The sequence below is a fragment of the Artibeus jamaicensis genome, unplaced genomic scaffold (genome assembly GCF_021234435.1).
Source record: "Artibeus jamaicensis isolate MK-2021 breed Jamaican fruit bat unplaced genomic scaffold, CSHL_Jam_final contig_465, whole genome shotgun sequence".
NCBI lineage: Eukaryota > Metazoa > Chordata > Mammalia > Chiroptera > Phyllostomidae > Artibeus > Artibeus jamaicensis.
In genome coordinates, this window is record NW_026521843.1 from 7,888,578 (window position 1) to 7,903,293 (window position 14,716).

At 40.6% G+C, this 14,716-nt stretch overlaps 1 protein-coding gene across 1 annotated transcript in view; it reads right to left on the reverse strand.

Annotated features, from left to right (window-relative positions):
* Positions 1 to 251: 251 nt before the first annotated feature.
* SMC6 (structural maintenance of chromosomes 6) overlaps positions 252 to 14,716 on the reverse strand; it is a 61,939-nt gene continuing 47,474 nt past the window's right edge. The window contains exons 23-27 of the mRNA XM_037151779.2: positions 14,042 to 14,167; positions 11,093 to 11,198; positions 5,477 to 5,629; positions 2,684 to 2,781; positions 252 to 1,886 (exon numbers count right to left, since the gene is read on the reverse strand). Coding sequence (XP_037007674.1) covers positions 1,772 to 1,886; positions 2,684 to 2,781; positions 5,477 to 5,629; positions 11,093 to 11,198; positions 14,042 to 14,167 — 598 coding nt within the window. The 3' untranslated portion in view covers positions 252 to 1,771. The remainder of the gene's footprint in view (positions 1,887 to 2,683; positions 2,782 to 5,476; positions 5,630 to 11,092; positions 11,199 to 14,041; positions 14,168 to 14,716) is intronic.

Sequence of the window (14,716 nt, forward strand, 5' to 3'; positions counted from 1 at the left end):
ATATTTTGAAAGAACACTTTTTTCCTTTTAATTAAGGTTGCTATTAAGTAGAACACTAACTAATGATAGTTTCCCTTATGATAACTGAAACCAATACTTTGTGAGGCAAAAGCAATGAATAATCTTTGCCTCAATAAGAGATGCATGAATTTCTGAGGATTGTATTTCCCATTCTGTATTAAGAACATGCAAAAACCATCACAAAAACTCAGACACTGAATTTATTTAACTAATATAAGTTTATGCATTTGGTATATTCTATTTTTTATTTGAAAAAGCACATGCATGTTAAAATAGTTTTGATAGAAATTTTTTATAAATGTAACTTAAAAAATCAAACTTTGTATGGTTAGTGAGGGATGTTTAAAACATTCAGCACACATTTCTCTTTCTTCAAATTCTTAGATTAGAAAAGTACAAGTTTTGGACTTCTCACCTGCCAATTGATCTCAATTTAAGGCTAAATTAAACTCCCATCCTCCACCAAAATAAAAGACAAAATCCAGTTTTCCTCAGTAACTACAGAAGTGCTGCTCTTTTTAAAATACTGCCCTTTTTCTTAGAATACCTCCTTTTCCATTCCATAAATATTTATGGCTGGCAATATAGGGGATGCTTCTTGTTGGATATCCATTGTCATCTTTAAGTTTTGCACTAATCCTAGTATCAAGCATAGAAAATAAAGGAAGAAGTCTTATTCGTGCTTTTTTTTTAAGTTCACAAATTCCATTTCTTACAATATACTGTATTTTATCATTCTAAGAAGCACCTTTTGGAACAACTCTATGATCAGGATGTACCTCTGAGTGATGCCAGCTCACCCTGACAAGATGGCCTTTGGTTCCTGGTGGACCTGTGTCCTTCTCCAGCAGGGCCACTCTCCTCCTCTGTTTCCCAAGCTTGGTCGGCAGCCCCTCTGGCCTGTGTCCTCTCTCAGCCCAGCAAAGCCTTGCTGGCCCCTGGACTGAAAACTGAGGGATTTTAAACCAGGCAAGCGCACAGCAGGTCGGGGTGCAGGAGGAATCTGTCGTAATCCAGTCCTGACACAGGTAGCCGCCTAGCTGAGTGGACGACAATTAAGGGCTGAGGGAATGACGCTGTGTCAGAGCTAGTGATGCTCGGTGCTCCACAGAAGTGTCACATAAACAGACAGCATCTTAAAGTTGATGGAACAGCAATTAAAAGTAGAGCCCAAATCTGTGGTTGTACTTCCAGGGTTAAAAATGACCGGTACAGGATTCTGACCCAAGTTTTTAGAGGCCCATGTAAGCCCCTCATAATCAGTAAGCAGAAACCAGGCAAGAAAGCCACTGTAAACTGGTCCCACTCCACGGATGGACTGTGCATCCCACCTCCTGCAATGAGAATGCCCTATTCTTGAAAAGCAGAACTAAATATAATCAGGAGATCAAACCGTTTATTTTCATTCTTACAAATTCTATAGAAATAAACCCAAACAAAACAAATATGTACATGTATATATGTACAAAACTTTACTTCTGAAAAAGAATCTATAAAAGTAGATGGTTAAAAATGAAACAAAGAAACAGAAGATTTAAAACCAGTACTATGAAACTGATTTTCTCAAAGTAAAGTAATAACAACTTTAAATTGCTGGTTGTTGTTGGCTTGCTAGGCTTATTTACATATTTTACTGTGGTCATCTATATCAAGGAATCTCTTTTATCTTAGAATATCTGTAGTTTCACTTTATTACATCAAATAGTACCTAATTCCTTTCCCTTTACAAAGCGTTGAACACGAGGACAGATCAGCTTCGGTTTTCTTCTTCCTCTTGAGTCACAGGTCGGAAAGGCAGCGTCATCTGCCCTCGCTCAGGATCAGACATTCGAAGGATCCTGATCAGCTGACTGGACGGAAGTGAGCTAGAAGAGGGGAAGTTGATTACTCAGATTCCCAAGAAAAACTTTCACATTACAAGCAACTTCTAATACTCCTCATGAAACTATAAATCCAATGGACTGTTACTGGCTAATAGGGGGATATGTCTAATATCTAGAGTTCCAGAAGAAATATTAACTTCCTGCTAACTGCTATGAGTTTTCAGTTGGGAGGAAAAAGAAAATAAAGAAGATATAGATCAACTATTTCCTACTCTTGTTCTTCTTGTCTAGCCAGAAAGGAGCTATCTGACATCCCCAACGACAACTGCAAGTCCCCATATAATTGAAGCGACCACTTTAGAGAGAATAATGGCCCAGCGACACAGTGCCTGCCACCTCAGAGGTGCCCAGTAAGTGCTGCCTGACCACAGAGTTGGCTCTTTATTTAGAAGGACTGGTACTTGGCACCTCCCAGGAAAAGGCCAACGCTATGGAAATCATGAGTTGTTTCTTTAGTCTAAAAGGAATTACTAAGACTATTTTACATCTGATGGCCATGAGAAGCATAAAAGAGCAGATTCAAAATAGAAATAGTAGCAAGCCAATAATCACATTCAAATCAACTTGCTTCTGTTATGGAAGGAACATGAGGCAAACAACACTTTAAATATCTACAAGCAAAAAATTATCTTACATCTCTGGAACTAGTATGGAGGCTAATTTTTCCTATTATGGGTCATTTGTGCATTTGCATTTCAAAAATTAAGATTATAAAAGATTTCTTTTTCCCCAATTTACATACTTGACATGTACATTCAGAGGAGAGTTTCAGAAGTTACCTCATGCTTTGAGGAGTGAGCAGGATGAACTGCCGGAAACGCTGGGAGTCGGCCATCTTGAGTATCATGTCCATTGCAATCCTCCGGTTGACCATGTCCTGGAGAGCAACGGCAGAAGTCAGGTCGCTGCCGTGCCTGCCAGTCGAGTTCCTCTGAAACAGCTACTGCAGCCCCCGCCCTACCCACCGCCTTACCTCTGATGCCCGGCACAGAGCAGGTAATAACCGAAATTATTCAGGGAAAACAACCGAATAAGTCTATCTTCCAGGTAATTCTACAGTGAAAGTATTTATAAGTACAGTTCCCTCCCCAAAATATACTTAGTAATTCAAATAATAAAAAAATATTCAGAAGACACAAGTAACTGTTACAGAACGAATCTAATCTGTACAGTAACAGCCACTCAGTTGAATGGTATCAAAAGTGACTAGCTGCAAACTTATTCTCCCAAATTTTCCCTCAATGATTAAGGTGTTTTAAAAACTCTGCTGGCCTCCTTCACGTTCCACAACTTGTACAGCGTGAACCAATTTGAATTCACAGACCAATTTCTCAAATATTTATGTCAAATAGCACATTGGTGTACAGAAAAAAATGTTTAGTTATAACAGGTTTTGAAATGAAATGAATTAAACTGTGTGCTTGCTTTTTCTGAGTTAAATAATAGAAAAAAAAAATCAAGGTGCCCCTCCCACCCTTAAAAGCTCCCAAAAGTTGGAAACGCAGACAGATGAAGGCCGGTGTTGTAAAGGACTCTCGGCAACCCTGTGTGGAGGCACAGAATGCTGGTTTAGAATGTGGGCTTCGGAGGCGGATGGGGACCCACGCCCTGTCTATGCTGTTCAGCGGCTCATGTGATAAAACTTCCTCCATCAGGCCTGTTATGTAATCTGGTGTAGGGTTAACAAAAATAACCTGAGCTTGCTCAGATGGAATACCGTCCTTTCAAAACACCGCTCAGGGGAGTAAGAAAGCTGCCAATGTGCCCAAAAAATACTGGTTCTCAGAACTTGGGTACATTTTTCTGAGTAATTCCAATGGGGCAAAATGCCATTCAGATTCTAAGTTTCTGAAAGAGAAAGAAGTTGTTCTGAGTTAAATATGACAAATAAGATGGGCGATAAGACTGCAGAAGGTCCTCATCGATTCTGCCTGGTTGGTGGGAGTCCTGAAGGCCACACGAAGGTGACATCTGAACCAGGTCTTGAAAGAGGAGCAGGGATATGACGACCATGAAGGAGGGAGCAACAAGCAGAGGCGCCAGGTCCGGAGAATCAGAGACATCAAGGGTCTCACCGTCACCCTTGATGAGTGTGAATTAACATGTACTTCAGAGAGGATAAGCAACCAAGGAAGGGTTTTAAACAACTGAGCGACCAAAGTCCAATTTATTTTAGAAATACACACTTGGCAAGATGATTCAGGAGAAACTGAAGGAGCAAAAGGTCACAGTCTGGGGGTCAGGACAGAGGCCGTTACACCAGGTAAAAGGCAAGGAGGAGGTGGTGATGAGAAGGAACAGGGGAAGAGGGCAGAGATTAGGGAGCTATTTTAAAAGAGGAAGAGGAAAGACTTCATAAGTGAGTGGAATGGAAGAATCTCAGATAAATCAAAGTTTTGCAGTTACGTGATTTGACTGGTGATGGCAATTGGCCACTAATCAAGGCAGGAAACTCACAGAAAGAGGCTTTGGATGGAAGACAAATTCAGTCTCAGACACAGGTCATTTACTAGATTAGGTCGGACAGGTGGTAGTTGGGCATAAGGACAAGGGAGACATCAGGGTAAGATACTTGGACCTGGCAGGTTTCCAAATGCAGGGGGCAGTTAGGGGAACTGTATGTATGTGGGGGAAGGGGAAGGTAGGTTCAGTATCCAGAAAAATTAGTAACAGTGTAAAAACTAAATAAAGAAGACCTCAAACACTTCCAGGCGGGCAGATGGAGAACAAAGCAGGAACAGCAGAACAAGGGAGGAGGAGGGTGGAAACCAGTAAGACGACACAGTTTAAGGGATGGAGGACAGGTCCGTGGTGGCAGCTACTTCAAGTAAGATTAAAAGTTCATTTATGATTTTGGTGAAACCAGTTCTGCCAGAGTCGTCTAAACCCAGATTATAGTGGATCTGGAAAAGAGCAAGGTGTGAAGAAGGAAAGACAACGACTGACAGATCATCTGGGAGAACGGCTATGTGTGCCACACAGACTGGGGCCTCGCTAAAACCCTACGAAGCGGGAAAGATGAATAGCTTTATTTTATGGATGAAGACACTGAGGCCTAAAAAGGACAAATGCTTTGCCCAAAGTCATTTGGGTAACTGGTGGCAGGGGCAGGTCTCAATCTTCAGGTTTTAAACTTCAAAGTCCAACGTTCCTACTCCGTGTGGCATGCATGCTGCTCTCTGAAAAGCGGCTGTGAAGGCAGGCAGGGGAGAAACAGGGCTGGAGGTAGTCCCAGCGAGGGTGGTAACCTGCCTGACGTCAAAACGGAAGGTGGACGTACACACCGAGGAGGAAGCTGAAGGAGAGCCCGTTGGGGGGTGGGGGGTGGGAGGAAGGGCATCCCAATGGGAGAGAGGACGAAGTCAGGACAGGGGCAGGGTCTCTGCAGGGGCAGTATCGTAGCAAGAGAGAGGACTACCACTCCTTAGTTCTTCCTCACTGCCGATCACGGACTAAAGTGCCTGGGCAGGATCTCCCCTATTTTGGGTAAAACTAAAAAGAGAATTGCTTCCATTCAAAAATCCACACCCACCCCTCCCCCCAAAACTAGAGAATCTAAAATTTCACACTACCATGTAGACATCAAACTCATCCAGGCATCTGAAAGGAGACTCGGCAATGGACCACAGAGAGAGAATGAAGCAGACGGTGGAGAAGGAGCGCTCCCCTCCAGACAAGGCTCTCATGTCGTTGAAGGCGGCCCTGTTTCCCTCTCCGGGCTGTACCTTGAATGAATTAACAAAAAGAAAAAGGTATAGAAAAAGGTTCTTTACAAAATGGTTGCCTAGCATTAGAACTAATTGGTTTATAGTTTAAAATAACAACAACAAAAAGAATAAAACCGTTGTGTGGAAATAACATCTACTCCATTTAAAATATTTTATAGTAAAACAATGAGCTACATAAAAATGGTTTCTGTTTTACTGTGAGAAAGTCAAATTGAAAACATTTTCTCACAGTAACGGGATCTAACATACCAAAATTCCAAAGGTTTAACAATAAAAATGGCAATATTAGGTAAATGTTAGTGATTAAAATAATTCACACTAATCTTTCTGGTGTTTTTACAGTTATTTCTCCCCTCTAGCTTTCATGAGCTAACAAGGACATGTAATGTGGAAGTTTAAGGTGTCCAATGTGATGATGTGGTATGTGTACAAACTGCAGAATGATTCCCGCAATAAGGCTAGTTAGTGAGCACATCCATCAGTTCACAGCTACCTTTTGTGGTGGTGAGATCTACCCTCTGAGCAACTTTCAAAAATGATAATACAGTATTGTTAGGTAGAGTGATCATTTTGTAGTAGCATAAAAACAGGTACATAACACCAATGGAACAGAACTAAGAGTTCAGAAACAAATCCATGCATAAGTGGCCAACTAATATTTGACAAAGGTGCCACCAATACACAAAGGAGAATGAAGAGGTAGGTCTCTTTTGCACCTACCAATTTTGCTTCTTATTCCCTGTACCTTTCCCCCCATTCTTTCCCTCTGTGCTGGATGACCCTCCATGTCATCTCCATTTCTACGATTCTGTTCCTGTTCTAGTTATTTGCTTCGTTTTTTTTTTTTTAGGTTCAGTTGTTGACAGTTTTGAGTTTGTTGTCATTCTACTGTTCATACTTTTGATCTTCTTCTCTCTTAGATAAATCCCTTTAACATTTCATATAGTAAGGGCTTGGTGATGATAAAACTTCTTTAACTTGACCTTATCTGGGAAGCACTTTATCAGCCCTTCCATTCTGAATGATAGCTTTGCTGGAGAGAGTAATCTTGGATGTAGGTCCTTGCCTTTCATGACTTTGAATACTTCTTTCCAGCCCCTTCTTGCCTGTAAGGTTTCTTTTGAGAAATCAGCTGATAGTCTTATGGGAACTCCTTTGTAGGTAACTATCTCCCTTTTCTCTTGCTGCTTTTAAGATTCTCTCCTTATCTTTAATCATAGCTAATATAATTATGATGTTCCTCCTTGGGTCCAACTTCTCTGGGACTCTCTGAGCTTCCTGGAAGTCTATTTCCTTTGCCAGATGGGGACGTTCTCCATTATTTGTTCAAATAAGTTTTCAATTTCTTGTGATTTCTCTTCTTCTCCTGGCATCCCTATGATTCGGATGTTGGAACGTTTAAAGTTGTCCAGGAGGTTCCTAAGCTTCTCATTTTTTTGAATTCTTGTTTCTTCATTATGTTTCTGTTGGATGTTTATTTCTTCCTTTTGTTCCAAATCGTAGATTTGAATCCTGGTTTCCTTCCCTTCACTGTTGGTTCCCTGTATATTCTCCTTTATTTTACTTTTCACAGTCTTCACTTCTTTATTTTTTGTCCATACTCAGTCATTTCTGGGAGCATCCTGATTACCAGTGTTTTGAACTCTGCATCTGATAGGCTGGCTATCTTTTTTTGAAGTTTTGATTTATTCTTTCCTTTGGGCTGTATTTCTTTGTCTCTGCGCATCTGTTATGTTTTAAGAAGCAGAGCCTTAGGTATTCACCAGGGCAGGGCAGCTCAGTTCTCTGTGTTGTGGTGGCGAATGCTGGGGAGGGGTCAGAGAGGGAACGATGCCCCTTGTCCTCTTCCTCCATTGTCAGTCACTTCCCCCACTTCCCATTAGCAAATTGGGCCCTTCTGGTGCTGATTCCCAGGTGGGTGGGTTTGTGTATGTTCTAAAACCCCGTGAACCCCTCCAATGGAATCTCTGATGAGACTGGCAATTTTTCCCAACATTGCAACCCCCACAGGTTTTTTCAGTCAGAGGTTTTGGGGCTTACTTCCCTGCGCTGGAATCCTGGGTTGTGTGGTCTGTCCCACTCCCCAGGTTGTTTCTCCCAGTTTATCTGCACACAAATGTGGGACTACCTGGTCCTCCAGCTGCCACCTCACACACCCCAGTCCTCCAGCAGCCGCCTTGCCCCATGTCTTCTCCACCCTGGTGCCCGTCTCAGCCCCTCCTAAAGGTCTGGATGTTCTTTCTTTAACTCCATGGTTGCTGACCTCCATACAGTTCAATTTTCTGGCAGGTCTGGTTGTTTTTCGTTTTTAAATTGGTTGTCATCATTCTCTTGGCTGTCTGAGGAAGCGAAGTATATTTACCTACACTTCCAACTTGGCCGGAATCTATGTGACTTATTTCAATTAACATAATGCCCTCAGGTTCATCCATGTGGTCACATGGACGTCGATTCCCTTTCCATTTTATGGTTAAATCACAGTATATTCCCCTGTGTGCGTGCATAACACTTTCTTTACCCATTCACCTGTTGACGGGCACTTCGGCAGTTTCCACGTCTAGGCTGCTTTAGATGATGCTGCAGTGAACGTGCAGGTGCAGATGTGATTTCACCTCCTTCGGATATATGCCCACAGCCTGTACGTTTTGTGTCAAATCCAAATAATCATTGTCAAGACCAGTATCAAAGAGCTTCTTCCCTAGGTTTTCTTCTAGAAAATTTCAAACAGTGTTAAAAGCTATAGTAATCAAGAAATGTGAATGCTTCCAGGTTCATTCTTTTTTTCTCAAGATTGCTTTGGCTCCTCGGGGTCTTTTGTGGGTCCACACAAATTTTTCTACTTTTGTGAGCAATGCCACTGTAATCTCAGTGAGGAATGAATTGAATCTAGTCAGGCTTTGGGAAGTATGGACATTTTAACAATATTAATTCTTCCAATGCATCAACATGGATCTCCCATTTATCTGTGTCATCTTCAACTTCTTTTGTCAACGTGTTAGTTTCCGATGTACAGAGATCTTTCACCTCTTTGGTTAAATTTACTCTTAAGTATTTTATTGTTTTTGATGCTATTATAAATAGGATTGTTCTGCTTTTTTTCAAACACTTGTAAGTGCCGAGATAATCTTTTGTTACTTGAATTCCAGTGACACCTAGTGGTTAAGCTGTTTTAAAAGTAATTACTCAATGTCAAAAAGACACAGGGCCAACTTAAATAGGCTCATGCTGGCCAAGGAATGCAACAGTAGTAAGCTAAAATTCATAAAATCTGTTAGAAAAATATCCCCTTTAATGAATAAGGGTCCACGGGAACAAGAAAATGGCAATTAATAAACTTGATAGCACACTGGCACACAATTTACTGAGAAGATAGTACATTTGAACATTAGGGGCCATATGAACATTAGAAGGTATTTTATTTTGTTTTGACACAATTCCACATGCACATATATGCTACACAGGGTGTACTAGCCAACTGTATATTACAATGTTTTTTTTAAACATTTTATGTATTTATTTTTAGAGAGAGGGTAAGGGAAGGAGAAAGAGTGGGAGAGAAACATCAGTGTGTGGTTGCCTCTCATGTGTCCCCTACTGGGGACCTGGCCCGCAACCCAGGCATGTGCCCTGGCTGGGAATCGAACTGATGACCCTTTACTTCACAGGCCCATGCTCAGTCCACTAAGTCACACCAGCCAGGGCACAATGTTTTATCATACATGTTTTGGCAGACATGTGGCTTCACATAAATTCTGAATTTAAACATACACTAAAATTTTACATTTATCATCGGTAAGTCTGAATCCTCCATGAAAATCCAAATGAAAAAGCAACACTAATATAAGCAGTAGAAAGTCAAACCAAATAAACAACAATAAAAACATGTATAAAAGAAGTAAGCAACAGGATGCAATCTTTTGCTCCAAAACTGCATTCTGTATCAATCCAATGAATGCCCTGGATGAATTACGGGGATCTAAATCTTATTTCTGGTTAATTACGAACTTGTAAGACTTCAGTGTCAGTTTCCCCTTTTGAAAAATGAAGACTAGATAACCAGATTCTTAAAGTAAGAATACTCTTTTGAATGATAAGGATAATAATGTCAGAAAGTCTAGCTTCATTTGTCTTGTCCAATTAGCTCTGGAGATATACTTCCCAAACACACCTAATGCTTTCTTCTTTTTTAATTTTTATTAAAAACAGAGTATGAATTATTTATATAGTAAGGAGTAAAGCACAAGTGTTTGGCTCAAACAATTTACACACACACACACACACACACACACACACACACACACACACACACACACACACACACAGGCACCACTACTCAGATCGACACAGAACACCGCTCACATCTTAGCAGACTCTCTGTGTTCTCTCCCAGTCACTGCCAATCCCCAAAGGTAGCCATGGTTCTGACCGGAGTCACACTGCTGTACTGTACTGGTTTGGGAAGACTGGAGTTGCTCTCGCAGATACTACCAGACAGGTTTTCCAAATTCCTTCTGTCACATTGCACTCCCACTGACAGGGTACGAGAGTCCTAAGCCTGCACCTTCACCGACACACAGTATCACCAGTCTTACTCATTTCAGTCACACCAATAGTGATGTGATAGTAAATTACTGTAATATAAAGTTGTATTTCTCTGATGACTAATGATACTGAACACTTTTTCATGTGCTTATCTATCGCTTGGACACTTTAATTTACAAAGTTCCTGTGTAAGTCTTTTAATCACTTTTAAATGTGCTGTCATTGTTTTTCTCAATTATTATCATACTTTAAAATTTTAAATGAGTCCTTTGGTGTGTGTTTTTTATATATATATATATATATATATATATATATATACACACACACACACATATATATTACAAGTTATTACTTATTCTAAGTATTAAAATGGAAGTATAAAGTTTATGGCAACTAAAAGTAATAAGCAATTATTTGAAAATTTTGCTCCATTACTTAGAATGGGTAGTTGCTCTTGACTTCCTGACTATACAATTTTTAATGACATATCCTTCACCTTCTCGTTCAATGTCATGTTATGAAAGAATCCATAAAGACCGACTCCACAAAGTCAAGTGTGGTAGCCTTCTTTACCTAAGAGAGGCGAGATCTAGCTATACCTTCAGGAATAAGTAGTACAAACACAATTACACAGGATAGAATATACTTTGAGAAATCTTTTCTTGGCTTCCTATAGTGAGACTAGAGAAAATGGACCTCTATAATGTCCCACACAATTTAAAAGAGAAACTGATAGAGTAAAAAGAGAAAGTAAACACTTATCACTGAAATATAATTCCTAATTTTTGTAAGAAAATATGCTTGTCTGGAGGAAAAAATGAAAAAATAAAAAAACCTACAATGGCAGCTTTACTCAGTAATTTCAACACTGTAGCAAAGCACCTCCTAATATTCAACATGCAAAGTTAAGATACTTACTGATATAGTGAGAGTTTCGTTCTTGTGGTCAAAATTCATTTTTCCACAATAGGCCCGCTGAGATAATAAGTTGTCAAAGTATAATTTGCATCGTAAAGTCAAACACCTTGAAATAAAAAAATTGGGCATATTTAAAAGAATATAAAGATACATAAGTATATATTCAGCATGATCTTTAAACTGGCATGTAAGACCAGACAGAAAAATGCCAAGATGTTAACATTAATTGGCAATTTTATAGGTGGAGTTTTTGGTGACTCCCCCCTCCCTTTTATATTTTGGTTGTGTCTCCACATTTTTACCACAAACATCTATAAAATGAATAAAGATGTCAGCTCACATTGAATATATTCCATTATTTCAGCCAGTTAATATGGACTATAGGGATGTTATCAATCCATCACCCTAATACAGAAGATGTAAGCCTCATCCGTGAGAGGACTGAGCTCTAGCACTGTTGCTAATGGGTGAAGGACCTATTCATCTGTCTCTCTCCTCTCAACTTCATAGTTGCAAAAAGAAGGGGGAAGAGCAACCTCTTAATCACTGTATCTGTACCACTCTACACACTGCCTGGCTCAAAGCAAGGACCCCTGGTCCATCTCTATTGATCAAATGGCATTTTACTGGTAGGAAGTTCTTTTTCTTCGCTTACTTACTCACTTATCCACCTCTCTATTTGTCACAATGGAACCATAGACTCTTATTTTATTCACTGGGTTACCATCTACCACTGACCTCATTTATTTTAATCCTCAAATTGTCGCAGCTTTCACCTGTAGGAGCCCCTTCAACCTGCCTGCTACATTTTAATCATAATGCCATGTTTTTTTTAGTATCTCCTTATTTTCTAGCATAGCAAGAGGCTCATCTGTACCTACCCTGCTCAGCGCTGAAATCAGCCATTTCTCCAAGGAGCCTTTATTCCTTTTGGGTGGTAAATGGTATTTAGCAAGTAAGACCTGGGTGATAGGTGACTGGTTGTATTCCTCAATATTTTTGCTCCTTAATTTATCTAAGGCTCATTTCTTCAGAGTACCTATCGCTTATTCTTTCCCTTCCTAATTTCCTTCCTAAACGGCATTAAATCTCCACACTAGAAAATATTGATAGTTTTTTGTTGTGCCCCAACAACTATTGTTGATTGGTTTTCAGAATTTTCTGTTAACTTTTTTCTGACACTACAGATACATATTTTTCAACTTCTACTCATGGGATGTCTAAAAGAATCTTTTCTCATAAAATGGCAAGGTTCTTCAGTGTAAAGAAATAAATAATTTTAAAGATTTGATCATTCTTATTCTATTCCTAAGATTGGGTAAACAATATAAAACATATCAAAGAAACATATCAAAAATAATAAAGTATAAGACCAATACTTTTATGGAAAATACTTTAAATAGAAATTTTGTAGATAATGATAAATCATACTACTTCTAGAAAAATGTAGTAATGTGATGTTCAGACTCTGGACATCAGACAGCACAGGCAGTTCTGGTGAAACTCATCTCCCAAAGACGGGAAAAAAAACTGAGCCTTATGGTTGCCCCAAATTACAGAAAGAGTGAAGGGCGGGCTGAAACCTAAGTGGAGCCCGGGACTTCCCTGATGGTGGACCTACAGCCAGTAGAGTGGAGAGGCCAAGGTGCCTCTGGGTCATGAGGTGGAGTCTGCGAATCACCAGAGGGGAGTCTGTGGAAGGCAGCGCAGACCCAGACCGAAGAGGGCACCTGGAGGGCCTGGAGAGAGGCCTCCCGACGCCCGGAGCATATGTGGGTGGGGAGACACCCCCCGGAGGAGAAAAACACCTGGAAGCAATTCCTGAAGGCCACTCAGAGCCAGAACAGCTCATGTTCCCACTGGCAAGTGTAGAAAACCTTCTAATTCACAAGGCATCAGTAGAGTGCACTCAGAAGACCACTGAGCCAGGCAGTGTGTACAGTGGTACAGATACAGTGATTATGCTTCACAGGTAGGAAAAGCTGAGAACTCAACTAAAGGCTGCTCTGGGCCCACCTAACACAACTGAAACACGCATTTCAAAAACTATCCTGTAGTTTATTTAGAGAATGTGGTAAAACATGCAAAGCCTGTTGCTCCTTATGGTTTTATCTGAAATTCCATGAATGTACTAGAGCTAGATATATATTTTTATTTCTATGGTCTTTAGACTATAGAGTTTGGGGTATAAAGACAGGTAGAAAGCATGTGACTGAGGGAATTCCTCTGGGGAAAATAGAGAGTAAGTGTAAGAGTAGGGCCGCCTTGGATCCAAGCACATCAAGAGCCCATCCCTCCCATTAGATGGTCCTCTGATCTATTTTGCTTGCTTGTGATTTGTGTTGGGGTCAATTTATCCCTGTGAGTCTATACATTTATAGGTACATCAATAATACCAATTTCTCTAATCTTGCATTTACTCATGCAACCAAGATGCATCAAGTTCCTACTAGATTGCAGGTTCTGTAGCGGGTCCTGGACAAAAGGCAGTGAACAGAGCAGAGACTCTGCTTGTACTAAGCAACCCCATTCTCCCTGATCACAGGAAATCAACTGAGGCACTGCCTCAACAGGTCCAGTCAAAAACTTATATCTTAAGAACACCTGACATCCAAGAGTGAAAGAGGCTGTTTCAGAACCAATGAGCTCCCATTCAAAGGACCCTTCTAAGCAGCCAACAGCTCGGCATCTATGAGTGCTCTCGTAAAGGACAGCCAATGGAATAGAGAAGTTGCACAGGCTTCCATTGCCATAAAGGCCCTTTCAAATCCAGAATCCTCTGTTTAAATCAGAGGATCACGAGTAGTGTCAGTGATCCGCTGACAAGGTAGTCACTGACAACTCTTCACTAGTTGAACAACGTAAAATTCTTTTAATATTTATAAGGGACAAGTAAAAACAAAGAAAAACTGATAATATGTATATGCTAGTATTTTTTAATGCACTTACCTTCTAAATTGTTGGTATGTTTGGTATCTATGGGTCATTATTTTTTCCAGTAATTTAATAAACCTTTTTAAAGTCCTTACTTTAGTGTCCAGATCAAGATAGACTTCTTTTGCCTCTTGATACTGCCTATTTCATGAACAAAATATTAAAGTAATTAAATGCCATTCAAAGAAACATTTTAAAAGGTAGACTCTCAAGTACATTTATTTAATGGAGAAGAACAGGAGGCAGAGGAGAGCTGAGGGTCCAGCAGCAGATTTCACAAAGCTCCAAACCAAATCCACCACCAGAGTGAGCAGGGGCTGCCCCGACTAGGGGACGTCAGCGGGGCAGGAACCAAGTCCAGCCGCACTGAACTCGGAGAAAGCACGGGAGAAAAGTGCCCAGGTGGGGCCGAGGTGGCAGGCCTTACAGAATGCCCCCACACATACTGCCTCTAAATATGAGGGATCATACTGGGAGGCAAGAAACGTTTCCCTCAGAGAAGATGTGAATGTGAAATAGAGGAACAGAGAAATTAGGATCCCTCCCCTCCCCAAACCCCAGCTGAACTGACAAGGAGGCAGAGACATGGCTCCTCAGAAGTGACACTACGGGGTGGGGAGGAGAGGGGGGGAACAGCTGTTGCTGTAGGAAGGCAGGGGAAGGTCCTCACAAAGTAGGAAAGAACCCCAG